The sequence below is a fragment of the Camelus bactrianus genome, chromosome 18 (assembly GCF_048773025.1).
Source record: "Camelus bactrianus isolate YW-2024 breed Bactrian camel chromosome 18, ASM4877302v1, whole genome shotgun sequence".
Classification (NCBI taxonomy): Eukaryota; Metazoa; Chordata; class Mammalia; order Artiodactyla; family Camelidae; genus Camelus; species Camelus bactrianus.
The window spans coordinates 1411105-1439096 of NC_133556.1; the positions used below are offsets into that span (position 1 = coordinate 1411105).

Consider the following 27992-nt stretch of genomic DNA (forward strand, 5'->3'; position numbering starts at 1 on the left):
CCTCCCGCGACTGCATTTGGCGACCGTGGGGCTGCCTCCTGCTTCCTTTTCATGATTTCTTTTATTTACATTCTCTATTTCCATTGATTGCTCTTTGCCCTGCGCGTGAGCTATGTTTTGTTTCGTTGCATGCCCGGGGACTTCTGTTGAAAACTGGACGGTTCAAAGAAGACCGAGAGGCACCTCTGGCAAGCAGGCCCTAGTTTGTACCTTTGTTTGTGTGGCCACTGAGGTCTACTCAGTCAGTCAAGCCGTAGGAAATGCAATTCTAAATCACAGTAAGAGATCACTTCACACCCACCAAGTCAGCTAGAATCAGAAAGACAGATAAAACAAGTGTTGGTGAGGCTGTCAAGAAACCGGAACTCTCACACACTGGCGGTGGGAACTAAAACGGTGCAGCCACTGCAGGGGACAGTGTGGCAATCCCTCCGAAGTTAACATATACCTAGAGATCCCACCTTAGGAATTCCACTCCCAAGAGAGCTGAAAACACATGTCCACACAGAAACCTGCACAGCAACGCTCACAGCAGCGTCATTCATAACTGCCAAACTGGAAACAACCCAAAGGCCTGTCAGCCGCCGAACAGATAAACAAAATGCAGTGTGTCCATCCAACGGACTGTCATTCCCCCATGAAAAGGAATGAAGCGTGGAGACACTGAGACGTGGATGAACTCTGGCAAGATTACGCCACGTGAGAGAAGGCATACACAAAGGCTACGTGGGGTGTGATTCCATTTACACGAAATACCCAGAGTAGGCAGATCCGCCCAGAGAGAGCAGAGCCTCGGCCGAGACCTTGGGGAAGCAGAACAGGGAGGGGCTGCAACCAGGTACAGGGTGTCTGCGGGGGGGGGGGGGCCCATGAAGATGTTCTGGAATCAGAGTGGCTCCAGGCACGCAGTCTAAGGAGTACACTGAGAAGCACTGAATCAGACACTTCACAACAGTAGCAAGTGACTGGAAGAGACAGAGGGAAATTTCTGAGGTCATGGAAACTTCCTAAACTTCACAGAGGTGCTGATGAATGGGTGACACATTCTCAAACTTAAGGTCCGTCCATTTCACTGTATGCATTTATTCTCAATTAAACATTTTAAAAGGAATTGAAAAAGTTTTTTTTTTCCTTAAAGGCCACACTGATGCCACTGTCAAAGCAAGTGAAACAAGGTCGAGCAACACACAGGTATTCTTTGAAGTCACCTGGCATGCTTTTAGGCTTCTGAAAGCAGAAACCACCTTTAATCCCAGGAAGTCAGCGAGTGGGATGGGGGCTCGCGCCCCAGCAGGGACAGAGGCAGGAACGTTTCCCCCCCCCCCACCTTCACTTCCCGGAGGCTTCGTGAGCCCTGGGGCCAGGCGGGCAGCGTCCGGGAGCACCAGATCACAGTAGAAGGGATGGCTGAGAGCCCGAAAGCCACCAGGGCAGCGAGCAAGACATGAGGACCGGAAGCAGTGTCACCTAAGGTACTCAGTCCTGAACAGCACCGTGATTTAAGAAGACAGCACCTTTCTTTCTTTTTAAGTGCACAAGGCAGAAATCAAACACAACATCAAGGAAACTGGAAACAACGGCAGCGTACACTAAAAGGGACGCGGTATGTGAACTGTGTGCCTACCTGAGATGGAATAACAGACAGCTATTAAAGAGCAGCACCAGCAACCTCACACAGCGCAGCTCAAAGGAGAGCGAGTCAGGCCAGACCTGCAGCCATTTGTACGCACGTCAAACGTCCACACACACAAGCACCGCCTAAGAGGGCTTTTACCACACCGTTAATACGAATTAATTCTGGATGGAGTTTGAAAGGACAGAGAGGTGTGAAGAACTTTCACTTCAATTCTCTACGGTTTGATTTTTTTTTTGCAGGGACACTTTTTCACATCGCACGTGTGGTATTTCCGAAAGGCGTGTCACAGGACTCTGTGGTCACACTAGAGTCTACATTCACTCGTGGTCTCTGCTTCTGGCCATGAAGGACTAAGCCCCGGGGACAGCCCTGTCCCATGTGGCTCACGGGGCCCTTCTTAGATGGTCTTGTAAGATCAAACTACTTTTGAAATAGTGTTAAACTATTATTTGCCTTTTTCTCCCCTTTCTTTCCTTCCTTCCTGTGCTGACGTTTGCACTGAGGACACAGAAGCTGTCACAAGGAAAGCATCAGTGAGCCACGCCAGCCGCACCGCCCGCACACCAGCAGTCACCTTATCCCGCACAGCCACACGAAGTTCAAGAGCAGAGCCAACTGCACTTCAGGATGCCAGCGACACTGTACATACTAAGCCTGGCCCTTTGGGGGTCATCTTCATACCACAGGTGAAGAGATGGGGGGTGCACAGAAGACACTCCGGGGAGCCGAAGGGTGGCCGTCGCCTTCTGGGTTGAGCTGTGAGCTGAACTAGCTACTTTTTACAGAAAACAAACAAACCATTCTACTTAAAAAACTGACTGACAAATGAGTTACTCAAACTTGGGTATCTGACCGCCTTGCTCTCAAAAACGAGTTGAATGAGCTTCTCACTTAACAGAAAACCACCAGATTCGACGTGACCCCTGTCAAAATCCCAATGACGTTTTTACAGAAATGGGAAAACCCACCCTGAAATTCCTGCGAAACCTCGAGTGACCCAGAATAACCAAAACAACCTTGAAAAAACATCAAGTCGGAGGGCTCACACTTTCTGAGTTCAAAGGCTATTACAAAGCCACAGCAATCGGAGCCAGCAGTACTGGTGAAAAGGCAAGACACAGACCAGTGGGACGGAACAGAGCCCAGAAATAAACCCTAGCAAACGTGGTCGAGTGATTTTCAACAAGAGCGCCAGGACCATTCAGCGGGGAAAGGACCATCTTCTCAACAAACAGGGCTGAGGAAACTGAAAAGAAACCTAAGACCATGTACGAAAATAAACTCAAAATGAATCAAAGGCTCTTAAATGTAAGAGCTAAAACTATAAAGAAAACATGGGGGAAAGCATCCTAACGTGGGATTTGGCCACAATTCCTGGCTCTGACACCCAGAGCACAGGCAACAAAAGAAAAGCAGCTCAGTTGGACTCGATGAACATTAACAACTTCTGTACACAGGGCACTAACGCGAGCGTGGAAAGGCAGCCCATGGAGTGAGGAAGTATCTGCAAACCACAGATCTGATAAGGGTCCAGTGCCCGGAATACACAGAGTCCTCGCAACTCAACAGCAAGACGATAACCCGACTGGGAGATGGCACAGAACTTGAATGGACGTTTCTCCAAGAAGACACACCAGTGGTCAATGAGCGCGTGACAGGGCGCCTGATGCCACAATCATCAGGGAAGTGGGGACCAAAGCCTCAGTGAGGCGTGACCTCACAGCCAGTAAAAGGTCGATGATCAAAACAAAGAACAAACCAAAGAGACAGAAAGTACCTGCTGGCCAGGGTGGGGAGGAACTGGAACCCCTGTGCTCTGCTGGGGAATGTAAAACGGTGCCACCACCAGCGAACACAGTTTGGTGATTTGTCAAAACAGTAAACACAGACTTGCCATGTGATCCAGCAATTCCAAGGTTGGGTCTACACCCAAAAGCCCCAAGAACAGAGTCTGGAAGAAGGATTTGTACACCCATGTGCAAAGCATCGTTACTCACGATAGCCAAAAGGTAAAAGTAACCCAAACGCCCTTGGCCAGGTGAATAAGTGAACTGCGGTATATACATACAATGGAGTAGAAGAGAAAGAAAACTCTGACACCTGCTGCAGCACGGAGGGCCCCTGAGGCCACTGTGATGAGAGCGAGAAACCAGACGCAAAAGGACAACCACTCAGGACTCCACTCATACGAGGACCTAGCAGCCAAATCCACGGAGACGGACAGCAGGAGGGCAGGGGCGGCAGGGGCGGGGGAGGAGGGCGCACTCAGTGTTCACTGGGGCAAAGTCAGTCTGGGAAGATGAGAAAGTTCCGGAGGTGGACAGCAGGGATAGTCGCACAACAATGTGGACAAACTTAAAGCCTAAAATGGTTAAAGTGATACATTTTATGGTGTGCATATTTTAACACAATTTAAAAAAAGAAGAAAGAAAATATGCCTCTGGAGTAGTACCAAAGAAGAATACCCACAATAATCTGCAAAGCCTTTTAAAGTACAGCTCCCTGGGCAGCAGGGAAACAGGCGTGTCCATGCACTGCTGGCAGGAACACAACACGGTTCAGCCCCGTGTGAGGCTTTTCCAATAGCTGACAAAAGTATGTGTCCTCTGGTCCAGCAGTCCCAAGTCTAAGGGCTTAGATGGAAGATGCAGCACTGGCCACAGTAAGTGACCGTGCACAAGGTTACTCATTACAGCGTTGTCTGTAACTGCACAGTACCGGCAGCTACCTCAACACCGAAGCCCGCAGGGCGTGCCGCAGGCACAGGGGCCCCGCGCGGGGCTGCAGGAAGAAGTGGGTGCCCGTAGCAGCCGGTCAGCCAGGGACCCTCTACAGGCATTATTAAGTGCAAGAAACAAAGTGTCACAACCAGGACCTACTGCACAGCACAGGGAACTATACTCAGTACCTCGTAATAGCCTGTAACGGAAAAGAAGTGGGAAAAGAACAGGCGTGTCCACGTGCACACGCGCGCACGCACACGCACACACAGCCAAACCGCTTTGCTGGACCCCTGAAACTAATGCAACACTTAAGTCAACTGCACTTCAACTTTTTTAGGAAGTTTATAGAGTACATATACCTTTTATGTGAGAGACCAGGGGGAAAGCCAAACTATACATGTACCTGTTTATCTTTACAAAAAGAAGCACAGGAAGGATAAACACGGGAAAAAATAAAAGTGGTCTCCTCCAAGGGGGGGGGGGGGGGGACCAGAGATACCAGTTGGAAAGGCACTTCTTCAGTTATGCCTTCCTGTGTAGCTTTGACAATCTAGGACGTATCAATGTCCTATATACCCAGAAAATTAAATAAATAAGAATGGAAATGAAAAAAAATCAAAAGTAAGAGGCAAACAGAAAAGTAACCTTAATTATTACTTCAAATGACTATCGCAACCATGCACAAGTAAAACAGAGAGGAGAGAAGAGGAAGGAGGGAAGGGAAAGGGAGGCGGGAATGGGGGAGAGAAGGGCGGTGGAGCAGGGGGGGAGAGGAGGGGGCGCACCCAGGAGAAACAGACGAGGCAAGAGCCCCGCGTCTGTCAAAGACGCGGAGCCTAGTAAGAGCCTTCTTCCCACGAGGAGAACCGCGGGCCCAGAGACAGCTTCACTGGTGAGTCCTACCATTTAATTAAGACGTAACTGTATACAAACTCTTCCAAGAAAGCAGAAGTAGAGGAAGCACTTCCCAGCTCACTTTATGAGGACAAAGTCGCCCTGATAACAGAACCAGATAAAGGTACTAAAAGAAAGCCACAAAGCAATATTCTGCATCAACAGAGAAGCAAAATGCTTAATAAAATATTAGCAAATCAGATGCACTGCACATCAAAAGAGTAACATACCATGGTCAAGTGTGGTTTTTCGCAGGAATGCAAGGTTGGTTAGGTACTGGAAAAATCCATTTATGTATCAACTATATTAACAGAATATTGAGTAAAAACATTATCATCACCCCCAGAGACGCAGAAAAAGCATCTAATTATAGTCAAAACTCATTCATGATTTAAAAACAGAAGCAACAACTCTCAGCAAACAAGGGATAAAGTGAAGCCCCCTCCACCGGAGAAATTGTCCCCTGAGGACCTAAAGCTCGCTCCGCACCCAAGGACGAGGCCCCGGGGGCTCTCCCCGGGGACAGGCGGCAGGCAGCCTCATCCTCACCTCGGTTCCAGACTGAGCTGGAGGGCGCGGCGAGCACAGCGGGGCAAGAAAAAAGAAACCAAGCAGGTGAGTGAACAAGCGAGCGGATGAAACAAAGCACACAGAAAGGAACCCTGGAAGCCGGCTCTAAAATTGATGTGAAAGCGTAACGTCACTAGAGTAGCTGAAACAACGTCCAAAAAGAAGACGACGCTGGGGGGCTTCTCGGGTCATTTTAGAAATGATTACATGGCCACAGTAGTTATGACACCACTGTTCTAGCCCAAGGGTAGACACGGAGCCAGGAGGAGCCTGGAAAGAGACCCGCACACAGAAGGCCGGCTTCCGTCAAGTGCCAAGGAGACTCAGAGGAGGAGAGACAGCGTCTTCAACAGACAGACATCTGCCACGGGGGGAGAAGGCGACTCTCAACTGCTACCACACCACACACACGAAATTACTCACAGTTAACACAAAAGCTGATCCTAGAGAGCTTCTAGAGGCTTGAGCCAGGCAGACACAAAAAGCACACACTATAAAAGAAGAGAATTGACAGATCAGATTTAAAATTAAAATTCTGTACTTTTCAAAAGGCCCCAAGAAAATGGGAAGGCCAGCCATGTGCTAGGAGAAAACAATCACCAAATACAGGGCAGATTCTATCAAGAGCATACACGCAGAACTCTTACATCTCAACAATAACAATCACATTTAAAAACAGGCAAAAGCCTTTGAAAGACGCCTCACACGGAAGACACATGGACATCAAACAAGTGCGACCAGAGGAGACCGCAGCATTGTCAGCGAGCAGAGGCAGGAAGGAGGCCGCGGGGAAGCACTTCTGACCCACGGCAAGGGCCCCAGGCAGGAAGACGGACAGAGCCAGCACAGCACGTGGAACAGCCAGGCCCGACTGGAGGGGGCCTCAGTCCAAGGCCCCCAGGAGAGGAGCCCCGCCCGCGTCAGTGAGCTAGGAGGCACGGCCCCCTCCGGGAGCCCCTCGGCACAGCCCTGAGATGACTGCGGCCTTGTGAGACACCCAGAGCCAAGGGACCCAGCTAAGCCCTGCCTGGACTCAGGGCACGCAGGAACTGGAGGTAACAGGCGCTGTTGTTTCAGGTCACTAGGTCTGGGGCGATGTATACACACTATCTCTATAATCCCCAAGAACCCAGGGAGCTAGGTGCTGCAGGCCCCGCCCCGCAGGTGAGGACCTTGGCTCAGCGAGGGAAGCAATTCACCAGAGGCAGCCTGCATTCCACCAGGCCCACGTGTCCCGGCTCCTCCCCGCACACTGCCGCCCCCTCCGGGACGGCCTGAACTGGTTTCTAAGAGGGTCAGGTGGGGAACAGACCAGCAAATGTGATCCTCCCTGGTGTTTATCAGTCTCCACTGCAGTCCCACATTCAAGCCTTCTACCCCCAGCCCCTCACCAAGGACAGTGCGAAGCCCCCAGCCTCTACTCTTGGCAGGTCCGTTCATTCAGTGTTCGTGAGACAGGCTCTCTCCCGAGGAGCTACAGCAAAAATGAAACATAAATAAATAAGTTTTTAAAAGCTTGGACCCACCAGTTAGGTCCAGCCTGGGCCTCCTGCTCGACTCTGAACTAGTGAGAGACGTGTCGTCAGCCACGCGCCTGGTGCCTGGCTGTAACTCAGACACGGAGTCAGCCTGAACAGCACCCCACGGGGAAACAGCAGGCGAACAGCCAGGGGACAGAGAGTGGAGGACACACACGAGGCCCAGAGAGGTGAGTGTGGTGAGAGCGTGGGCTTGTGGGGGGCCGGGGGAGATTGGGTGACGTGCCAGCTGCACCCACGCTGCCGGACCAAGCTGCAAGTTCATCTTCAAAACAGGGCTCCCTCGGCCCAGACGGTGTTTCTAAAATCAAGGATTCCATCTAAAAGATCCACATGTTTAGTTTCTCCTAGGGATCGGGGCACCTCACAGCACTGGTCACACATCCCTGCGGAGCGGCCACCAGCCGGGCTCAGCACAACAGAGCCCAGTAGGCAGTTCTGCACTCGGGGTCACGCCCTCAACCCCGTCACCAGGGCTGGACCGTATCCACGGTGCTGGGACCCCCAGAGCCTGGCTGCTACTGCAGACGGAACACAGAGGGGACGGTCTAGACAGTGGGGAGGTGCCAGGGATGGCAGCCCCGCCCGATGGACCGCCTGGGGTAAGGAAGGCCAGGGAGTCTGTCACCCCTGCTACTTACTGCTGGGAAGTCAGAGGAGGCCGTGTGACTCCAGGTACGGCACAGGCAGCAACCCCCTCCGGAAGGCGGTGTTTCTCAGAGAAGACGCACCCTCTGAAAATCCCCTGTCTATCTCCAGGTGGTTAGAGAGAGTAAGTTTGCTCCTACTTTTTTTTTTAATAATCAATGCAATACAGAGTTAGGATAGGGGTAGCTTATTAAATATAAACCTGTATTTAGGGCCAAAAGGGGGACCCCAGAGACTACAATCATTACCCCCTCCCACCCTGCTCCACCAAGACGAGATCTCCGAACCCAGGGAGCCGCAGGGAGGACACCGCCATGTGCGCCAGCAGACCAGGGTGAAAACGAGAGTGAGCTGAGCCTCTGGGAACTGACTCTCCGAGGACTAAAGTGTGAGACAGACCCTTTCTGAGGAAGGAGGGGGAGAAAGGTAGCTTCTCTCCTCCCCACCACCCCTCCCTGCCTCTACTCCTAAACCAACGTCACGCCCCAAGGAAACGACAGAAAGGATGTCATTAATAAATTTATTTCAGCTTTCTTTTCAATGGTGCTGGGAAGCATATGCAAATCCATCTGTAATTAGGTTTAAAAATTCCATTTCATGGGATAATCAGACTTCAAAAAACTCAATTTTAGTTTTAATCAGATTTTAACAAGGATATTAAGTCCATTTCGTTTAGAAAAAGGAAAACTGTGAATTTAACACAAAATGTATTCAAGCTTAGCCCTGGGAGATAATTAAATAAAATTAATTTGGCAAGGGTTGTCAGTAAATGGAGGAACTCCAAGCCGTGTTCACGTTCTTGATGGAAACAAAAGCAACTCCTCACGGTACAGACAGACACGAGGCTCGCTGCTCACGGAGGGCGTGGTGGCCGCTCACGTCATGGGAAGATAGGGACTTCTAACCGAGTGTTTGTGCCAGGCCCAAGTAAACTGGGAGAGGAAGCAGGGGGACGGGCGGAGGTGCACCCCGCTCCAGGACTGCCCGGGACACCACGCCCTCCTGCCAGCAGCAGGACGCAGGCCTCACCCCAGCTCACACACCTGTCCAGCCACCAGGGGCTGAGACCAGGTGCCCTCAGCCCAGCTACGGAAGCCCACGTCCCCTCCCGGAGGGCGTCCCCAGCCCTGGGCGCGGTGGAGCCTGCCCCCTCAGCCCCTAAACACAGCAGCACTGAGCTCGGTGTCAATGCAAGGACCCCGCTTATCTTGTTCTCTGGGGCATCGCCAACTCGGCATCGGCCACATGGTAATCGCTCGAGTATCTGCTGAGCAGAACTGATAAGCTCAGCTACCAGAAACGAGCCCTCCCCAGCCCTGGGAGTGGACCTAAAGGGTTGTTCCCTCAGAGCCCGGTGAAGGGTGCTGTGTCCTCAGGGACCCCCGCCCCCTGTGAGAGCTCACAGCACAGGGTCAAGGCGCCAGCAGGGCAGGTGCTGAACCCGTGCCTTATGTGCTCAGTCCTGCGCTAGGTCACTTCCAGCAACTGTCCTCAAACGAGGTCACATCCTGGGACCAGATTCTCTCAAACCAGAGAAGAAGAACGTAACCACCATGAGTCCATGTGAGCAGAAAGCTGCATGGAGAACAGCACGTGGAGGGAAAGAGGAAAGCTGGTCCTTTAAACCAAGTGCCAGTCCCGCCCCTAAAGCAGGGCCACAGCGGAGGGCCCTGGGCTCAAACCTGCCTACCGCCTGAGGGGAACTAAGGTTTCCAGTAACGTGGTCACCCCTATTCACCTGCAGGCTGTCCGCGCAACCTTCCCACCGGGCAGCCCCCGGCGCTGCCCCGTCCTAGCTCACCCCAGCTTCAGCACAGGAGCCTCACAGCCCCACCGGACAGGGAGGCTGGTCACCTGCTCTGTGTTAGAGCCCTGGGGCCACAAAGCCCTGAATGTTTACTCCCTGGCCTTTCATGGGAAAAGCCTGCCAGCCTCCGCTGTAAGTCCACCCCACTGTGGACAGGAACTGCTAATTAACTGAATGAGGCAAGAGAAAGTCTGTTTTCTATTATCAGAAGTCTCTGTGTCGGAAGGCTCGAGCTTCGGTAGCCTGGCAGTGGCCCCTACTGGCGCGCCTCGGGCACTGCAGCTAAGCTGTAGAAAACCACAAAAACGCCCCAACTAGCGCAAACGCCAGCGACAGCTCCCAGCAACTCTCTTCTCAACTAAGTCAAGCGAAAAAACGGCCCTAATTTCGCTACAAGCGGACGCCGGGGGTACAACGCGTTCAGCTCCAGGCGGCTACAGCCAAGTGGACACTGCGGTAACGTGAGGCACACAGGCTTGCCGGCTTCGCCGCGCACACAGGCGTTCTGTTCACTCTGCACTACAGCCTACTCCATGTGCAACAGCATTACGTCTAAAACGTGCACCCACCCTAATTAAAAAATGATGCTGTTGGGTAAATGCCAACAGACTTGCTCGACAAAACTTCACGGTGTAAAAACGCAGTATCTGCCAAGCGGGACAAAGCACAGCCCAGCGGAGCGAGGTGCGCCTGCAGGAGCGGCGCCGGGCAGCGCGCCGCAGCTCAGCTCGTCTGCCTCTGGGACTGCAGTCCCGGCAGAAGACAAATACGCCCAAGACCTAACGGCAGGAAACCCCTGCAGCACAGAAAAGGCAGAAGCCAGGGAGAGCGAATTGCGTCTAAATGCCCTCCACACAGACTCATACACAACCCCCATCAGCGCAAAAGCAGACCGACAGCAGCGCCCTGAAGGCTGACACGAGGTAGCCGCCTCCCCGCCCTGCTGCGGGAGGGCTGCTCGGCTCCACGAGCCTGAAGAGCAGTTTGCACGTAATAAAAAATTAATTACTGATCTTCTAACTCAGCCGCCTCCGCGAACAAGACAGTATCGTGTTGCCGCCCCAGAAGGTAAGTCTTCCTCTCCCAGGTAATGACCGTCTTACTGTGCCTCGCAGAGCCTCCCTCACGGAAGGGCTACCCCGAGGTGCCCAGACCGACCAAAGGCACAGCCGTCAGCCCCCAGCAGGCTGGCAGGCCCTCCGTGCCAAGGAGCTGGGAGCCGTCAGGTCTGAAAGAGCTGCTACCAGCTGGCGGGCTTCCTGCCCGCTCCTGCCGAGCGCTGCCCGGGCTGAACGGGCAGGCAGCTCCCCAACAGGAGCCTGTCCGTGCCAGCAGCAGGCGGATCAGCTCACAAAGACGCAGGCTCCAGCTGCAGGCACCATGTGGCCAGCCAGATGGATGGAGGTGATGGAGGGCAGTGCCCACCCACCAGGCCAGTCCCAGCCAAGCAATCCAACAAGGGCGCCACTAACTCCCGGGATGACCTTGGCCGCGAGCCCCTCTCAGAACCTGGTCCCTCCTCTGCCAAGCGGCCCCTCATCCACGGAGCTGGCAAGAAGACTGACCAGCCACAAGCACGCACGGGCCCTGCGAGCCCTCCGGCAGCTCTCCTCGGACAGAGCCATCCTGTCAGCGGCCAAGACCCTCGTCAGAGGGGACTGTCCTTAAAGAGACACGCTCTGGAGCCTCCTGTCAGCCGACAACTTCCAGACCAGAGAAAACATCTGGCCTCTGCCCACCAACACCATTAAAGACCAGCAGAGATGCAAACATGGTCTGTCTGCAGCCAAGCCGGACACCCCCCAAAATGCTGCTGCAGCGTCTTTAAGTCACCAAGCCACAGCGGCTCCCCATGGTTCCACTGTTTAAAATCAGCTGTCTGAGGACAGGAGGGCAGAGCTGCGGCGCATAGCTCAGTGTCCATGATGTCTAGTGGACAGCAGGTCCTTGACTCAGTGTGCAAGGAATGAACGCGTCAGTGACTCTCCCCAAATCACAGCTCTCGCAACAGACAATGGGTCAGGAGGCAACAGGCACTTATCCAGAGAAGAAACAGGACAGATGGAAAGAACATGGCCTTGACCACCAGACACCTTCATAAGTCCCAAGGGCTCCGGGCAGGAGAGCCACCCCCTCAACTGTTACCACGACTCGATAAACACAACTTTCTGATTGTGGGCAGACTGTCCACCGAAGAGGACGGGGCGTCCTCACCCGGCAGGGAACACCACCGCCCCCACCCCGGGACAGGCCTTGGGAGCCAGGAGCCTGCAGGGCATCAGAAACAGCCTGGACCTCCGCCGGACAGGGGCCAGCCAGGAACCAAGACCCTTCCCGGTGAATGCAGAGGAGGAAAGAGGCCCTTCCGCCACAAACAGTGGGTACTGCCCACATGTCACCTGTAGGATTAAGTCCCAAAGTCACAGGGAGACCCAGGCACCTTTGGGATCTGATCCCTGCCACCTTGTGCTCCTGCCACCGCCAGGCACTCTGGTGAGAACCATGTGGAACCAGGAGACTTCTCCTAAGCACCCGGGCTCTGACTGGTGTGCGTGCACACAGGCCACTTCCCTGGCTGGAACCTCTTGGCTTCGGGTCAAGCACTGCGTCTTCCATGAGCCACACCGGCCACACCTGCGCACAGGCTCCAGCAGAGCTGACAGCACTCCCGACCCTGCACCGCAGCCCAGCACCCGGCCGGCGCACATGGACAGGAGGAAGGGGCAGCACCGGGCAACGGAGGAAGGCGGGCCTGCCATCAGAGGTGAGTCCGCCCCACTGGCCCTCTGCGGAGACCCCACTCGCCCCCCAGCAGGAAGGCTCAGGTCTGCAGTTACATCGGCACCAGTCTGCCAGCTGCCACTTAAGGCAGAAAAGGCCACTGGCTCCCGACCCCTTCAGAGACTGACAGCGAACAGCCATCTCTCCTCCCCTCGGATCAAACCAGACGGGCACCCAAGCCATGCAGACCCCTCCACTCAGCACCAACCCCAGGGCACCGAGGACAAGGCCTGAGGAGAAGTGCCTCCTGCTATACGAGGTCGCTTCCCCGGAGCCCTGCAGAAAAGAGGAGTTTTCAATCCTTCTTGCTCGGGGCCCCAGGGCAGACCCCCGGCTTCCACTCCCCACAGCCCCCTCAGCCCAGCCTGCATTCCAGACACTCTGGCAAGACCCTCAGGGGCTCAGAGGCTCTCAGGCACGTGGAGGGGCCCCAATTACTCACGGGAAAGGGGGCTGAGACAAAGGGGACCCGTGCCACACTATTCTGCTCGTCCCTGGGGGACACCATGTGTCCTTGGAAGCCCGCCTCCCCTCAGGTGGCCGTACCGGCCAGGCTCTCCCGAGCCCATGGACACCCACACCGGCTCCTCAGACACCCTCCTATTTTAAAAAGAGCCGTGTGCTAAGAGCTGAGGTCGGCGCTTTCAAAATCACCACAGGAAACTAATTCCAGGTGTCTGGGAGAAGCACAGAAATCCATTAGGGCCTCATCACGTTCCCTCCCTAGTTTCAAGGCCGAAGTCTTCATAAGTGTCACTGCCGCAGTCCTCACACCCGCTCGGGGCAGCGCTCACTCAGGCTGCGTGGCCCATCCTGAGCTCTGGTAACTCTGACCTTCAACGATCTGCCAGGTAAGCAGCAGAACAGGCTAGAAGGTTTCCACCCAGACTGAACGCAGACAGACCCAAGGGAGCCGACGTCCCATCTCCCGGGGAGTGGGGCCCGGTGTGTGTCCTAAGGTCTCCTTGCTCCAAGCACAGCGTCCTGGCCACGGGGGGCAGGGACTGACACGGCCACTCCGCCGAGCACATGATGTGGGGCGCCAGCCCCTCCCACAGACACACAGACAAGCCCTGCAGAGCTGCCTGGGCAGGACTGGCCGAGCCCGTCTCATCTGCCCACCCTTTCTGCTCCACTTCTGCCCCCAGGCCAGCTCGGCAGCCTGTCAGTGACCTCACGGGAGCGACTCAGATGGAAACTCATCTCCAGCCCTGCAGACATCCAACGTTTCCTTCTGGCTTTTTCAACGACGCTGCAGATGCCTGTCCCCCAACAGTCCACAAGCTCTCCCGCCCTAGAAGCCAAATCCCGTCCTGGCGCTGGCCCACCTCCCTGCACCCTCATGGAGCCCCCACCCCACCCCCACCTAGCCAAGGTCACGTTCTCTCTCATCTGTTTGAGGATAGCTCCCAGCTTCCTCTCCAAACAGGAGCCCAGTGGTCATGTCAGCACGCACAGCTGACGGCGGCTGTCAGCAAAGACAAACCTCTCGGCATGGCCCCTGGGGGACCATGCTGGCCAGACCTTGTCTCTCAGGCCGCCCAGGGGCCCGCCCTGTCCTGCGAACGCGATCTCCCCACCCCCATGTCCCAGGGGCCTTGGGACAAGCCCTCCGCTCCTCACCGCTTACCACCACCCTTCAGATTTCAGCCCAGAAAGCGCCCTAGGGGAAGCCTGCCGCACCCCTCCCCAAGGTCAGGCCCCCTGGAAAGCTTCCAAAGCATCAGGCGCCTCTCTCCTGGCCCTGCAGGCCGCCTGCTACTGTCTGTGCCATGCTCTGAAGAGTGGGCACGTCCCACGAGGGAGGGCAAGGGCCACGGGCCGGGCTGGCTGTGCCCAGCGCACACCCACGGCCCTGCAGGGCGCAGGCTCAGCCAGGCCTCCCCAGACCCAGTGGGCACTCTGCCCACAGGTGCCGCCAGGCGAGAGACGGGACAGGCACCAGCGACTCCCAGCAACAGCAGGACAACCTATGGGCCAGAAGACCCAGCACAATTACCACAGCCAGACAACTTCCAGCAAAGGCTTCCAGGGTCCTTCCTCAGACAAGAGATCGAGAAAACATGGTGCCAATAAACCAGGTGGAATTACTGATCATTGAGCAACAGGCTTCCTGAGAAAAGGCCTTGTTCCATCGGCGTCGACAAGCCAGTGGTCAGAGCAAGCCGGCCAGAACTGTTTCTCTGCTCCGAGGTGGAGCTGGCTGCACTAAACTAAGGATGGGGAATAAGCCGACTCGCCCGGTCACCCCGGAGGTCGCGCTGCGTGTGCAAGTGCAGCCCGGCTCCCTCCTCCCCTGTAATAAACCATGAGTGTGAACACAGAGCTTCCCAGGCTCTGTGAGCCTGACGGTGGTGCCGGGGCCCCCAAACCTCCAGCCCTGGCCCCCAACTAAGCGGACTCCATGTGTGCACGTGGGGAGCAGGGGGAGCGGGCTGAGAAGAGCATGTCTGGCGCCTGGCATGTGAGTCAGCAGGCGCACACGCGAGGTGCACCTGGGAAAATGCTCCCCAAACCGGGAGATGCGTTCTGGAGGGCAAGAGGAGACACGCCCATCAACCTGTCTTAAATGTCTCGAGTGCTAAGCATGAGAACGGACGGCCTGTTCAGACCAGCGTCTCCAGAGCCTCGCAGGTGGAAAATGACAGGAGACCCCGGGCTGCTGCCCACGGTGCAGAGGAAACACCTGCTCAGCCTCCCGCCCCAGGGCAGCAGCACTGGAGCCCAAAGACGCCTGGCATCCCCACGGGGTGGCGCCCGTCTCCATGAAGACTCGAGGCGACAGGGCACGCTCAAGACATAAAACCTTGAAGAAAATAAAGGGTATGCAAACACACGTGAAAGGAAGGCAGCCCGTCTCAGGTGGGACTGACCCGGAACCACCTCCCCGCCAAGCAGGACTCCATTACTCACAACCAGACTGTGGGCTGGGAGCAAAGGGCCAGCTCTGCCCCAGGGGTGTCCGGGTTTCCACCACCTGCTCCACCAAATCCACGCAAGGCCCCGGCCTCCCCAGCCACCCCCACACAGGGTCCAGCCGCACTAGCCGCCTGGCCCTCCCAGAGGTGAGCCCTGCTCCGGGGGCCACGGCCTCATGTCCGTCCCTGCCTCCTGGCACTTGACTTACGAGACCCATGGTCCCAGGTGCAGGGTGACTGGCTCAGATCTGTCATCCACCAGCACCGCTCGGCCTCACATAGAACCTCACCCAGAGCAGGGACTCAGTCCAAGTCCACTGTGGAACCATCAGGGAACACCCTTTCATCCAAACTGTCAGGAACTTGCACACAGAGACGAGCGGTGGCAGAGCAATGGGTAAATCAGGAAGTAAGATCCTCCCCCACCATTTCTGGTCCAGCGACTTCAGTGCTAAGAGCATTTAAGACTCTTTGTTTAAAAAAAGAAAGTACTCAGCTATTTCCAAAAGCTACTTTGTAACACACTGCTATAAAAACCCTTCAGTTAATTTTAAAAAAAGGTATTTTAATAGCCCCAATCTATAAGTCCATCAATCATCTTTTTAAAATACCCTTTCAACTGAAAAAGCCTTTCCAACCCTCCCACGTGAGTTTAAGATTAAAACTCCAATGCCAAGAGGTTGAGGACATTAAAAAAACATGCCAAGTTCTCTCGAGCCAATTAAAACGAAGACCATACCACGCACGCCTCTCCCTGGACAACAGTTGCATCTCCCCTCCGTGAAGGCAGGGAAGGACCTGCGCCTCTGGCCGCCGGCTCCAAGCCTGGAGCGAAGGCGCCACGCGTCCAGTCAGCTGCGCAGGGAACGGCGGGAGCTGGACCCGACGCCCCCTGCCCAGTTGGTTCTGAAAACTGTCACAAACGTCTGACATGCCAAAACTGTATACAACCCTTTCCCTGCCACTCCACCTGAAGCTGGGGAACCCAGGGAGGGAGCCCAAGGTGGTCCTCAGACATCATCTTGCTCAAACGCTAGGCTCCTGAGACAGAGGCCAGAAAGAGCAGGGACGAGACCCAGAGCCAAGGCTTGGTCCCCCACCATCCACCCGTGGGATCTGGGGGTCTGAGAAGCGGCAGCCAGCTCTAAGCAAGCTAAAGACAGAGAGGCCCTCTCGGGCCGCAGCCACCGGCAGGTCCGAGCTGGGTTCCCTGAACTTGTCTGCAGAAAACCCAAGCAGCTGATTTTCCACCCACAGGAACACATGAAAAGCCTGAGGGAGCCTCTGCTGGTGAGGAGCCTGCAGCTCCCTGCACCTCTCTGCTGGCACCGGCACCAGCTTTGTGGTGGCGGCCAAGTCCAGCTGCAGTTGGCAGAGCATCCACTCCGGAGGGGGCAGTCAGCTGCCCGTGAGACGGGCTGCGCGGGGTGCTCTGCGGGGCCCTGGAGCTGGTCCAGCACCTTTAGGAGGCTGGGAAGTCACGCGAGGGTGACAGGAAGAAGCTGGTGGCAACTTCTAACAACTTTCATTGGCGTGAATTCCAAACCACACAGCAGCATTGTGATCTTCCTGCGCCACCCAGGAGCCCAGTCTCCAAGGCTCCGACATCTGGTTTCACCCGAACCCCTCCCTCCACGCCAACTTCAGTTTTTTAATCTATTTTGCGATGTAAATTTCACCTAAAAGAACTTGACCTGAACTCCTCCTCCCAGGACACTGACCGGTGGACACACGCGTGACTCAGGTCCCCACCTGGACACAGAACACCTCAGCCCTGAGGAGGTTCCTCCAGTCCCTTCCCAACCAACACTCAACGCTAACTTCGGGAAGCGGCTAGGCCGGCTTGTTTTGGGGTTTTCTGTCGGGGTTTTTTGGCCTTAAGGTCTTGCCTGTTCGAAAGCAACTTTTAAAATTCCAACAGCTTTCTTCCTGTCGCTCCTCCTTGACTTGCGCACAGCTGCAGCGCAACACTGGCGACGAGGGCTTCTCCGGAAGCCCCCGGCCGCTCACTGCAGTCTGGCTGTGTCACCCTGGCTGGAAGTGCGCTCCCACCACGCTGCACGCGGGACAAGCGGGGGCCCAGGAAACAGCCAGAGCTGTCACCGCGGGCACCCAGGCAGGGGCGCTCCGTGAGGGCAGGGAGGACAAATGAGCACATTTTCTCAAGTCTCTCAGAGACGGCGTCCCTGGGAGGCTTTGGCCCCGCAGACGCTGGGCCGTGTGAGGAACTGCCCAGGGCTGCCAGGAGGCCCTGGGCCGTGAAGCAGCCCCCGGAGCTTCAGCCCCCGTGAAGCAGCTGCCCGCCCTCACTGCCCGAGTTCCTCTGTGAGTTGGAAAAACAACACCGGGGACCACAACGCACTCCGCACACAGCGAGGAGGGGAATGACACTTACCCGGTGTCTCTCCAGCATCTTCTGCTGCGTGAGTCAGGGTGGGAAGGCCAGGAAGGAGGCCTGCCAGGAGCACCGCGCCCCCTTCTCCCCACAGGCTCCCCTTCCCCGCCCCCCTGCACTGTGGTTCTGCGGTTTGCTCCAGAGCCGCAGCGGGGGCGGCCCCTAGCAGGCGTCCCGCTGTCCCCGCTGTCCCCTCGGAGCCCTGCTGATTCACTTCAGCCGGTCACCTGAGCTCTCCCAGTCTTCGGACCTGGGACGACCCCCTTACATGAGCCAAATCGCCGCTTGTGCCCTGAGGACGAGACTAACGAGAGTAGCCACCCAGAACCTGAGGCGCCCCAGCCCCCTGAGGCACGTAAACGCAGCCGAAGCCTGGAGCGCGCGGTCTTCCACAGAGCAGATGCTTGCTGAGGGTCTGGGGTGAGGGACCCTGGGCCACACCTCCCGGCCGCGTGCCAGCGACGGTCCCCAAGATGGACGTGCTCTGCCCTGGGCGCCCCGTCTGGCCTCGCACTCTCGGACCCCACCTGCCCACCTGCAGGCCCCGAGGCCCCCTCCCGGAGGACGCCATGCCCAGGGTCCGCACACAGACAGGCCACGGGGTCCCCACAAGCAGAGGGGGCTGCCCACCCTTCCCACCCAGGACCAGCTCAGCCTTCCTTCGCAGGCGCCTCTGTCACGGTGCCTTGAAGAGCAAGCCTTTGTCTCCCTCTACGGACACAGGCCCAAGGCATCAGAACCAGGGGCCATCCAGGAGGGTAGCTGCTCTCCCGTCCCTGCCCAGCTCCCCCCGTTCCCGGTGACGGAGATGAGGCTGGGCGGTTGGCACGAGCACACACCCAGGCCAGGGAGGGAACACAAAGTACATTAAAACCGACTCCCAAGTCCCCCAGCCTGAGGGCACACAGTGACACAACGACCTGGCGGAGAGCTCTCCCAGGCCACCGGTGACAAACCCTCATGAAGACACAAGGGCAGGAGGGGCCAGTGACCAGAGCCCTGCCTGGGGCGGAGGGCCTCACGCCCACCACCCGCCGTCCAGCGCACCCAAGACAGGCAGAGGGAAGGGAGAACCAGACATCCAGAGCAAAGGCTGGTGGTCCAGCCTCTGCCACGTGCAGACTCTGAACAGCGACACCAACCCAGCGGGCGGCCACCACCCTCGACCCCAGAGCACCCACCCACGCCGGCTCCCCCCTCCCTGCACCTGGGACGCTTGCTTCCCACCTCACCTATCTCCTTCTCATTCTCAGGAACCCCCCCCCCCCACTTCCCATGCGACAGAGCCCACCCTCATCAAGGGCGGCACACAGCAGGTCTGGCAGTGTTTGCTGAACCGGCCCAGACACCATCCACAACCAGCCTGGGCAGCGCATCAGAGCTGCAATGCGTGGCCCCCACGACGCCAGGATGGAAGCAGCACTTCTGAGGACGCGGAGGTCAGCACCCTGCTCCGGAACAACAGCAGGGTGCACAGCAAGGCACAGCAGGACCCCTGGGGCCGCCCTGTGCTGCCCGGCCTGTTGCCTACCTGATAACTCCGCTTCCTTTTCATCATCAGGAATCTGTCCTCCTGCAGCTCAGCAACAAGGGCCCTGCCTCAGAGCTGCCTGCTCATGGGCGCACGAGCCCCCCGTCCCGGACCCCTCACCACTAACAAAGGCCAGTCCACCCCTCGGCCCATCCCTGGCCTCCAGCCTGTCTCGGCAGAATCTGAGCCCTGTCCCCAGGTGGCCAGCCACCCTGGAAGAAGGGGCGCCGGGCCTGGGGAGGGGTGGGATATGGCCACTGACTGGCCCTGCCTCGGGGAAATTCAAGAATAAAGGCACCTGCTCTGCCCCCGCGAGAACTGAGGCAAAGCTGGACGGACGGAGGAGCACCTCTGCTCCTGACGCAGAAGACACGGGCCGCAGGCACGGGCAACAGAGCTCGCAGCCACACGCAGTGACCCCGGGTCACACTGGACAGGCCTCTTCCCACGGCCTCAGGGCTGTCGAGTGGGGAAGTCCAGGCCCAGATGCCGACTGAAATACACCCCCAATCATTCCCTGCAGCCCACCGCAGATGCTGGCCCTCGAAGGCAATAGTGGCTGCTGGAAAAATCTCCAAGCCAGGACAGGCCCTCGGGGGGCTGCTTCAGAGGACGCCGTGCAGCCAGCCCAGCCCCTTGCCCGCTTTGGTCCTCTCAGGATGCTCCCCACTCTGCCTGGGGGCTGGGGGCCTGGCACCAACGAGGGGGACCTGGACCCACGCATGTCCCCAGGAGGTCTGGTGCATAACGGGATGTCAGGAAGCCTCTGCTAAGTCTGAATCAGTCGGGACACCAGAGATGCCTCCTCATGCTCTAAATAATCCCCTGGGAATCCGGCACAGCCTAATTTGTCTAAATCGTTTTACTCTCTGGCTTTAGATTTTTTTTTTTAATGTGAATTTGAAAGGAGGTACAGAGGTAGAACAGCCCTGTCTACCAAGCTGGGAAAAAGGCCCCCAGGAGGGTCTCCGGAGACCGGTGAGCAGCACAGACGTGCAGGCGCACTCACGCCCGGGGTCTGCTATGCTGAGGCCCTGGGGCTTGCGGCCCAGGACAGCACACGCAGGTTCCGTCCTGCAGAGTCGGGCTGCATGTCCTCCGGAACGCACTTTTCTCCTATGCCCCCTGCAACGTCGCAAAGCCCCCCACCCCACGGCCTGCCCCGAGTGCTCAGGGCCAGAGCGGACAGCGGGGGTCTCCATCGGGGCCTACCGACCTGCCAAGCCCACGTCGAGCAGAGCGCTCCCCCTCCTGCTGGGACAGAGCCAGCCTGTCAGGGCCGCTGCTCCGTCCACAGCTCGCTGCACAGATCCAGCAGGCAGAGCTGGCCAACATCGCTGCCAGCCCACACTGAAACCTCACCAGCGAGCAGGAGACAGGCAGGGGCTGCTCCCCTGAGCCCTGGCAGAACTGTAGCTGAAAGCATGACCGCTGTCAGGAAGCTCTCGGCTACGCTTGTTTTCTGGTTCCCACCGGACACGGTGCAAACAGCGCCGGGGCTGGCGGAGCAGTCAAGCAGGCCCAAGGAGGCCCCACCCCAGTCACAGCGAACCAGAAATGCACCATGCATCACCCAGCACCAAATGTCTATGAAAAGCCCACTGGCTCTGGAGACAAGCCCCTGCTCTGAATTCCCACGTCTTGAGACTGAAGGTGACCAGGAGAGGACACACAACTCCCCTGGCAGAAACAAGCTGGGGCTCAACCACCCAGAGGAGTCAGCGCAGGGGAGCGTCTGCTGGTCTCCGTGGGGTGTCAGAAGCCCCCAGCTCCGCCCATACCTCTTGGGAGGAAAATCGCAGCTCCGGGGCGCCCGGGAGCCAACACATTACAGGTGCAAGGCCCCCGCAGACCCCAGGCTGCCTGAGAGCAGCTCATGGGGAACGCACGCCGGAAGGAACAAACGGATCACGGCCTAGACCACCGAGGCATGAGCAGGCAGGAACTGAAGCAGGGGCCCGCTCACAAGGACACAGACGGCCAAACACTCCTCCTTCCCCTCCTCCTCTCATACCACTAAGGAAAACCAAACCAAGACCCATTAAGACAACCAAGACGCACGACGGTGCACCCACCTTCCCCGGCACCCACAGTGCTTCCTGTACTGATCCCCCATTACCTAGGTAATCAGAAATCTCAGACACAGTACCTCGGGCAATAAAGGTTTCCAGGCTGGTCATAAGCTCTCTCGTAGAGGGAAACATGCTCCCCGGGCTGTCTTCCTAACTGGCCTCACCCACCAGGGGAAACTGGTCCCCAGGACTTGTCATCTGGCCAGCCAACAAATGTTTCTGGGAAGCGTCCAGATCAGCACTTGTCGGCTCCCAACTTTCCCTCCAGATGATGGGTCAGCAGTTTCGGGGGTGCAGCTGCCAAGCTCCAGAGCCAGAAAACCCGCCTGCCTGTCAGTCTCCCGGCGCACCTGCACTCCCACTGACAGGTATCGTGCCCTCCCAGCCCAACTGAAACCAGGCCAGACGCAGGCACAAAGGGACAGGGAAGGAGCCAAGTCGCAGCAGCACCCTTGCCAGGAGCAAACTCTTCCTCCGTGAAATTAGAGGCTTGGCGACAGAAGGACTCAACAGGCGTTCCATGCCTATTTAATAAGCTCCCCCCGCAACAGAACTGCCAGAAAAGCTTTCCGAAAGCCAAACCACTGCTGACTCCTGCCCTCCTCACTTCACGGGGACTTCACTTTGAATCTCTGCTAAAAGCTTTGAAAGCACACTGCCCAAAGCAGTGACAGAAATGTCAAGTACATGTGTTGGAGGACAGTTTGGTCAAACATACACATCTTCCAAGGTAAAAATCCTACTTCTAAGGAATATATCCAACCAAAACCATTGGTTGGAAACTATTGGTGGGGGAAAAACCCCACGGGAAACAACCTCTGTGTCCATCAAGGGGGGAATGAAGCAAATCAGAATTCATCCGCCCTGTGGAACACGTGCAGGTCTCGAAGATAACTCAGCAGGCCTCCCTGTGCTGGTGCAGAAATGCCGTCAGAAAGTCAGTGAAGAAAGCAAGGCTGCAGGTACGGCGTGAGCGCGCGGGCGGGCTGGCGAGGGGAGGGGAGACACGTAAAGAGCCTGTACAACAAGGAGACACAGGCTGTCTCATATTTCGTTAGCTTTGTACCTGTGTGACACGACAGACGTCACTGACACCACTTCACGATGTGTGTGAGGCAGATCGTTCTGCTGCACACCTGCAGCTTACACAGTGCTACCTGGCGATTACAGCTCAATAAAACTGGAAAAAATAAAGGGCTTCCATGCACACACATTTCTAGGAAGATACGTAAGACTTTATCAGGTATTGTCGAGGAAGACAGACGCAGGGTGAGAGCAGCACCACCCGGCTGCCCACGTCTGGGGCAGCCCTCAGCCCCACTCTGAGAAGGGTATCATGTCACGGTGGCCAGCAGCTGTGACACAGGGCGAGGCTGGGCGAGGCCACCCTGAGGAGGCCAGGTGGGGAGGGGGAAGACCACTTTCCCCTCCCGCCCCCCTCTGCTGCGGAGCCAGGGTTTATGCTGACACTCCCTGACCCTGTGCCGCCCACCCTGGCCTCCCCGGGCCAGGCCCACAGCACCTGCCCCCAGCCCCGAGACCCAAGCAGACCGACACAGCCCGGGCTGGTCCTGGCAGCCTGCAGGCCCTTGACAAGCTCAAGAAATGGCTCCTTCCCAAAATGAAGGCTTGGAAAAGCGTCCCCACCCACTCCTGACCTCAGTCCCAGTCACCCCGAGGCCTTGGCTTCCTCTCACAGCTCGCCATGCACACTGATAAGCGCCAACCACAGACCAGCGAGGCTGAGGTGGGACCACGTGCACCTGGGTAGCCGCTGCCACAACGGACGTTGTCACCAGCGACTGCAGCGCCCCAGAGGGCCCCCCAGGCCCCCAGTCATATCCCAACCCAGGACTTAAGGAGCCACTCACCCACCTCTGTCACTACAGGTCAGTTTTGCCTTTTTTAAAATTTCAAATAAATGGTATCAAAATAGTGTGAACTCAGCAAGCTGCCTTCTTTCGCCCAGTAAGAGTCCCGTGCACCTGAACACAGCACGCACCTGTTCACCGCTGGGCCGCGCTCCACTGCATGGACAGCACCGATCCACCCACCTGACGGACCCTTCGGCCAGTCCGTGCTTGGGCCATCATGAATGAAGCCACTGTGAACACTCACAGACGAGTCTCTGTGGGTCGCCCGTCCTCACCTCTCTCGGGTGAGCGTCCAGGAGTGGACCCGCTGCTCCCGCCGGCCGCAGACAGAGAGCTGCCCAGCTGTCTCCGGAGCGGCTGTGTGGGTCCTGTGGAACCAGCCACGGACGAGGGTCCTGGCTCCACGCCTTTGCCAGCGGCTGCAGCCACGCCGGGCCAGAGCACTGCTCCATGGTGACCCTAACCTGCACTCCCAATGACGAAGGACGCCAAGTCCTTCTTTACCACTCACACATCTTTTTCCGTCCAGTTATCTGTTCAAAGCCTTTCACCCGTTTTTCCAATTTGGTCATCTTACCAACTTGGAAGAACTCTTCTCATATTCTGGATAAAAGTCCCCAGTCAGACAGGCACAGTGAAAATATTTTCTCCCCTTCTGTGGCTTGCCTTATTTTTTTCTTAAGTCGTTTGAAAGCAAAACTTTTCAATTTTAATGAAATCTAACTTACCAAATTTTTTCATCTGTGGTTTGTGCTTTTTGTGTTCTCAGGACTCTTTGCCAAAAACAAGTTTGCAGAAGTTTGCTTTTACATTGAAGCCTGTGCCCCGCAGAGTTTGTGTGGAGTGAGGCTTCTGTATCCGTCTACGCATCTACCCTGTTGTTCCAGCGCCGTCTGCTGACCCTCTCCCAGTGAATTACCTTGTCACCTTTGACAAAAACCACTTGCCTCTACATTCTGGGGTTGGTCCCAGACTTCCTGCTCTGTCACTGATTCACACGTCCGTCCGTACCCCGCTGCCGCCCATCTCGATCGGTGCAGTCGACAGGGTGCCCGCAGTCAGCCCCCGTCAGCCCTGGCACCCACTCCCCTTCTCAGCTCTCACAGCCACTCTGGGGCCTCCCACTTCCACAGAAATTTTAGAATCAGTTCGTTGATTTCTACCAAAAGAGCCTCCTGGGACTCTGACTGGGATTGTGTTGAACGTACGGATCAATTTCAGCAAACTGATATCTTAACAATATTGATCCTTCCAATCTATGAACACAGCATCTCCCTCCGTTCACCTGTATCATCATCAGGTTGTCTTTAACTTCTCTCAGCAGCATCTCATCGTTTTCAGTGCATGGCTCTTATGCACATTCTGTTCAATTTATCCCTGAGTACCTCACAGACACAGCTAAGGGTGTGATTCCCAAACTGGGACGAGAATGGCCACTTCCGTGCGTATTCCTAACCTCTACGAGCCACAGAGCCCCTGAGAGCCCAAGAGGGCCTACTGCCGCCCACAGAGGAGAGCGGTGCAGACATACTTGGTCTAAACGCCAGAAGCTCAGCCCCCAGGGGCTTAACGACCTTAAAGAGGCTGGCCAGCAGCAGAGCAGATGTGGGCCAGCCAAGGGCCAGCGAGAACTGTCAGGCCACAGGCCCTCACACCCCTGCTCACGAAAACCCTGGCTGCGGCGGCAAGTCCCAGGGTGGAACGGCAGTGGGCCAAGGAGGGCCACAGGCAGCAGGCCTGAACCACGAGTCCAAAGGGACCCACCAGCAGCTCCACCCAGCAGCTCCAAGGTTGCAGGGAGCCAGGATCACTGGGGGGAGTGCCACCTAGTGGTGGCAGCTCTCTGAAACCCATGGTGACACTGGACAACAGCCAGCGGCTGGGGTCCTGACAGACCCCAAGTGAGCACAGTTACGGCAGTGCCTTGACTCTAGGACCAAACAGACGCACACCCACCCAGCCAGGCCAAAACCTCTGCTCCCAGGGCAACCGCTGGGCCTCTGCCATCGGCCGGAGCTGGCCGATCACGCTTTGGGGGAGTGGGCCTCTGAACCAGCACACAAAATCACACGTCTACACCACACATCTGCACGTGTGCTAGAAAGCCCTTCCGTTTACAGATGTGGAAACTAAAGCATAAAGGAGACCCCACAACACAGGAGGGCTAAGCTGGGGCCAGACAGACGTCTAGCCACAGTCAACAGGGTCTGACAGCCCCACAGTCACTCCCGCTGCTCTGAACGCCACGCAGGTGATGAAGGCGTCCCTCCCAGACCCGCCCCTGGTGAGTCCCCCTCCACCCCCAGGCAGCCTCACCTCAGCACACACGGCCCCCCATGTCCCTCCTGCAGGGACCCCCACAACAGCAACAGGCCCCCAACTTCTCCCTGAGTCCCCTGCCCTTCCGCCTGCTCCCACCCCGACACTCAACTTTGCTTAGAAGTGGGCTCGGCCAGGCCACCCCCCTGCTCAGAAATCTCGAATGACAGCCCAAATCCTGGCAGAACACAAAGCCACAATTCTCACGGTATTCGTGGTCAGGCCAAGACTCGAGGCCGGCGCTGGAGAGGCTGACCTGACGGGCCTGGGTCCAGCCCCCCCGGCTAGTCTGCTGACGGGACATACTTACACCACAAGCCTGACCACCAACTGCCACACGACACACGTGCCACTTAAGTGGGGCACTAGTCACCACGGGGACAGGAAAGGAGAGACGGGGAAGCTAAGGTGTCCAAGGGGCCCCCAGAAGCAGTCCAGGCACCACCACCACAAAGCATGTGAAAGAAAACCCTCTCCCCACAGGGCCCCTGCTCGGGGCCCCCTGCACACACCACCCCAAGCGCGCAGTCCTGTTTAAACCCCAGGAGGACGAGGACCCCCCCAAGGGCAAGAAAACTGGCCCGGAGCAGAGCGCTGCCTCCAAGAGGGGCCCCCACTAGCAGGAGGGCAGGACAACACTTCATTCTCCTACCACGGCCGCCCACGCCCCTCCTCTCCAGGCTGACACCAAGCTGGTGCAGGCACCAGCAGCCCCACCTCGGCCAGCACCCCAGGCCGCCCCTTCCCTCTCTCATCCAGGGCCTGGCCACGACGGCCAGGCTGAGTGACCACCCCAAAGCCGCCCGGGCAGATGCCCACTCGAGCTGCAAAACTCCAGCGGCCCACAGGCCAGCCCAGCCGGGCGCGGGGGGTCAGGCTGGGAAGTGGGGCCACGAGGGCTCAAGAGCAGCCGCCCCTCCCGTCCCGCCCACGGAGCTGGCCCCGGCGCCGTCCTGGCGGCGATGACAGCCGGCCGCGTGCCGCCCTCCTGGCCTGACCGAGCTCGAGTGCCCCGAGGCCCGAGCTGGGCGTTCAAACGCTCCAGCAGCTGGTCTGATCAGGCATGGGGACCTCTGATCTCCCGCACAAGAAAGAAGTCACGGAGGCTCCTGCTCTGACGAGGGTCCCCTGGGGACAGGAGGGAAGCTTTCCCGGGAGTTAATAAGCCCAGAGAACAGGAGGAAGCACAAAACGTTCAGGCCCTACTGGGGCCAGCCCTACAGGAGCCTGGGTTCTGCAGGTGGAGTTCAAGAGGAAACAGCAGCTGAGTCTGCCCTCGGGGGCTCAGCGAGGCAAAAAGAGAGCGAAAGGGCATTGTCCAGTGACGAACACCTGGGGTCCACAGGGCCGGTGGAAGGGGTGCGGGCTCCAGCACAGCAGTCAGACGGTGCAGTCACAGGACAGCTCCTTAAAGAAGGTTCTCGGTCTTGGCCCCGTTCCCAAGAACAGCAGGAAAGGCACCCGAGAAGCCAGTCTTAAAGTTGCACAAGCAGATAAAACAAAAAGCTCTTTAAACCCTACAGGCCCCGTACCCCAGGCACCTTGGTGATCCAGAATGATCGACCTTCCCCCACCGCCAGCACCCACCACCCAAGACGGCAGCAGCCAGGCAGAGTCGGTCTGCAGGGGGCCTGGGCGCCTGGGGGCCTGGGGGCAGCGGTGCAGCAACGCCGAGAAGGGGCAGCGGCCCCAGAAGGACGGGGGGCAGAGCAGATGGTCGGCGGCAGGGGTGGTGGGGCGGTGCCCTCCCTGCCCGGCCGTCCGGCCACCCGGCCACCACTCGACAAACGAGCGGGGGCCACTGCAGGGGCCTGATGGGAAGCGGTCTTCGATTAGTTTTCCGCTTATGCCCCTAAAAACGCTGTCTCTACTCATTACAACCACCTAAGAGGAAGGACTTCCCCTAAAAGCAGTCTATACAGGAAAGAGTCTTTCAGGAAAGCCCAACGGCACAGGGCCAATCCCTGCCAGCACTCCACTGAGGGCACCCCGACGTCCGGCAGGGAGTCCCCCAGCTCCTTCGCTCTGCGCACATCTCACTGAGCCTCAGTGCCACCAGCAGGGCCTCCGAGGGAGGGAGCCGGGGTGGCAGGGCCCATGCTGCCGAAGGTGCCAACCGTGCAGAGAGGAGGTGGGGACCCAAGGCGTCAGCGCCCTCCGCTTACCTGATGCTCAAGCCCGTGGTCTGGTCCAGGCTCTCCCAGCTCTGCAGCTTCGTCAGCAGCCTCTGAAAAGACGTGGAGGTGAGTACTCAGGGCACCAGGCCCCCACATCTCCGTCCAGGGG

The 27992-nt window shown here is 57.4% G+C and overlaps 1 protein-coding gene across 2 annotated transcripts in view; it reads right to left on the minus strand.

The window, feature by feature from the left end:
• MAD1L1 (mitotic arrest deficient 1 like 1) overlaps positions 1–27992 on the minus strand; it is a 271713-nt gene that overhangs the window by 229608 nt on the left and 14113 nt on the right. For both annotated transcript variants that reach the window (XM_010966461.3, XM_045504459.2), the window contains one exon: positions 27872–27933. In XM_010966461.3, coding sequence (XP_010964763.2) covers positions 27872–27933 — 62 coding nt within the window. The remainder of the gene's footprint in view (positions 1–27871; positions 27934–27992) is intronic.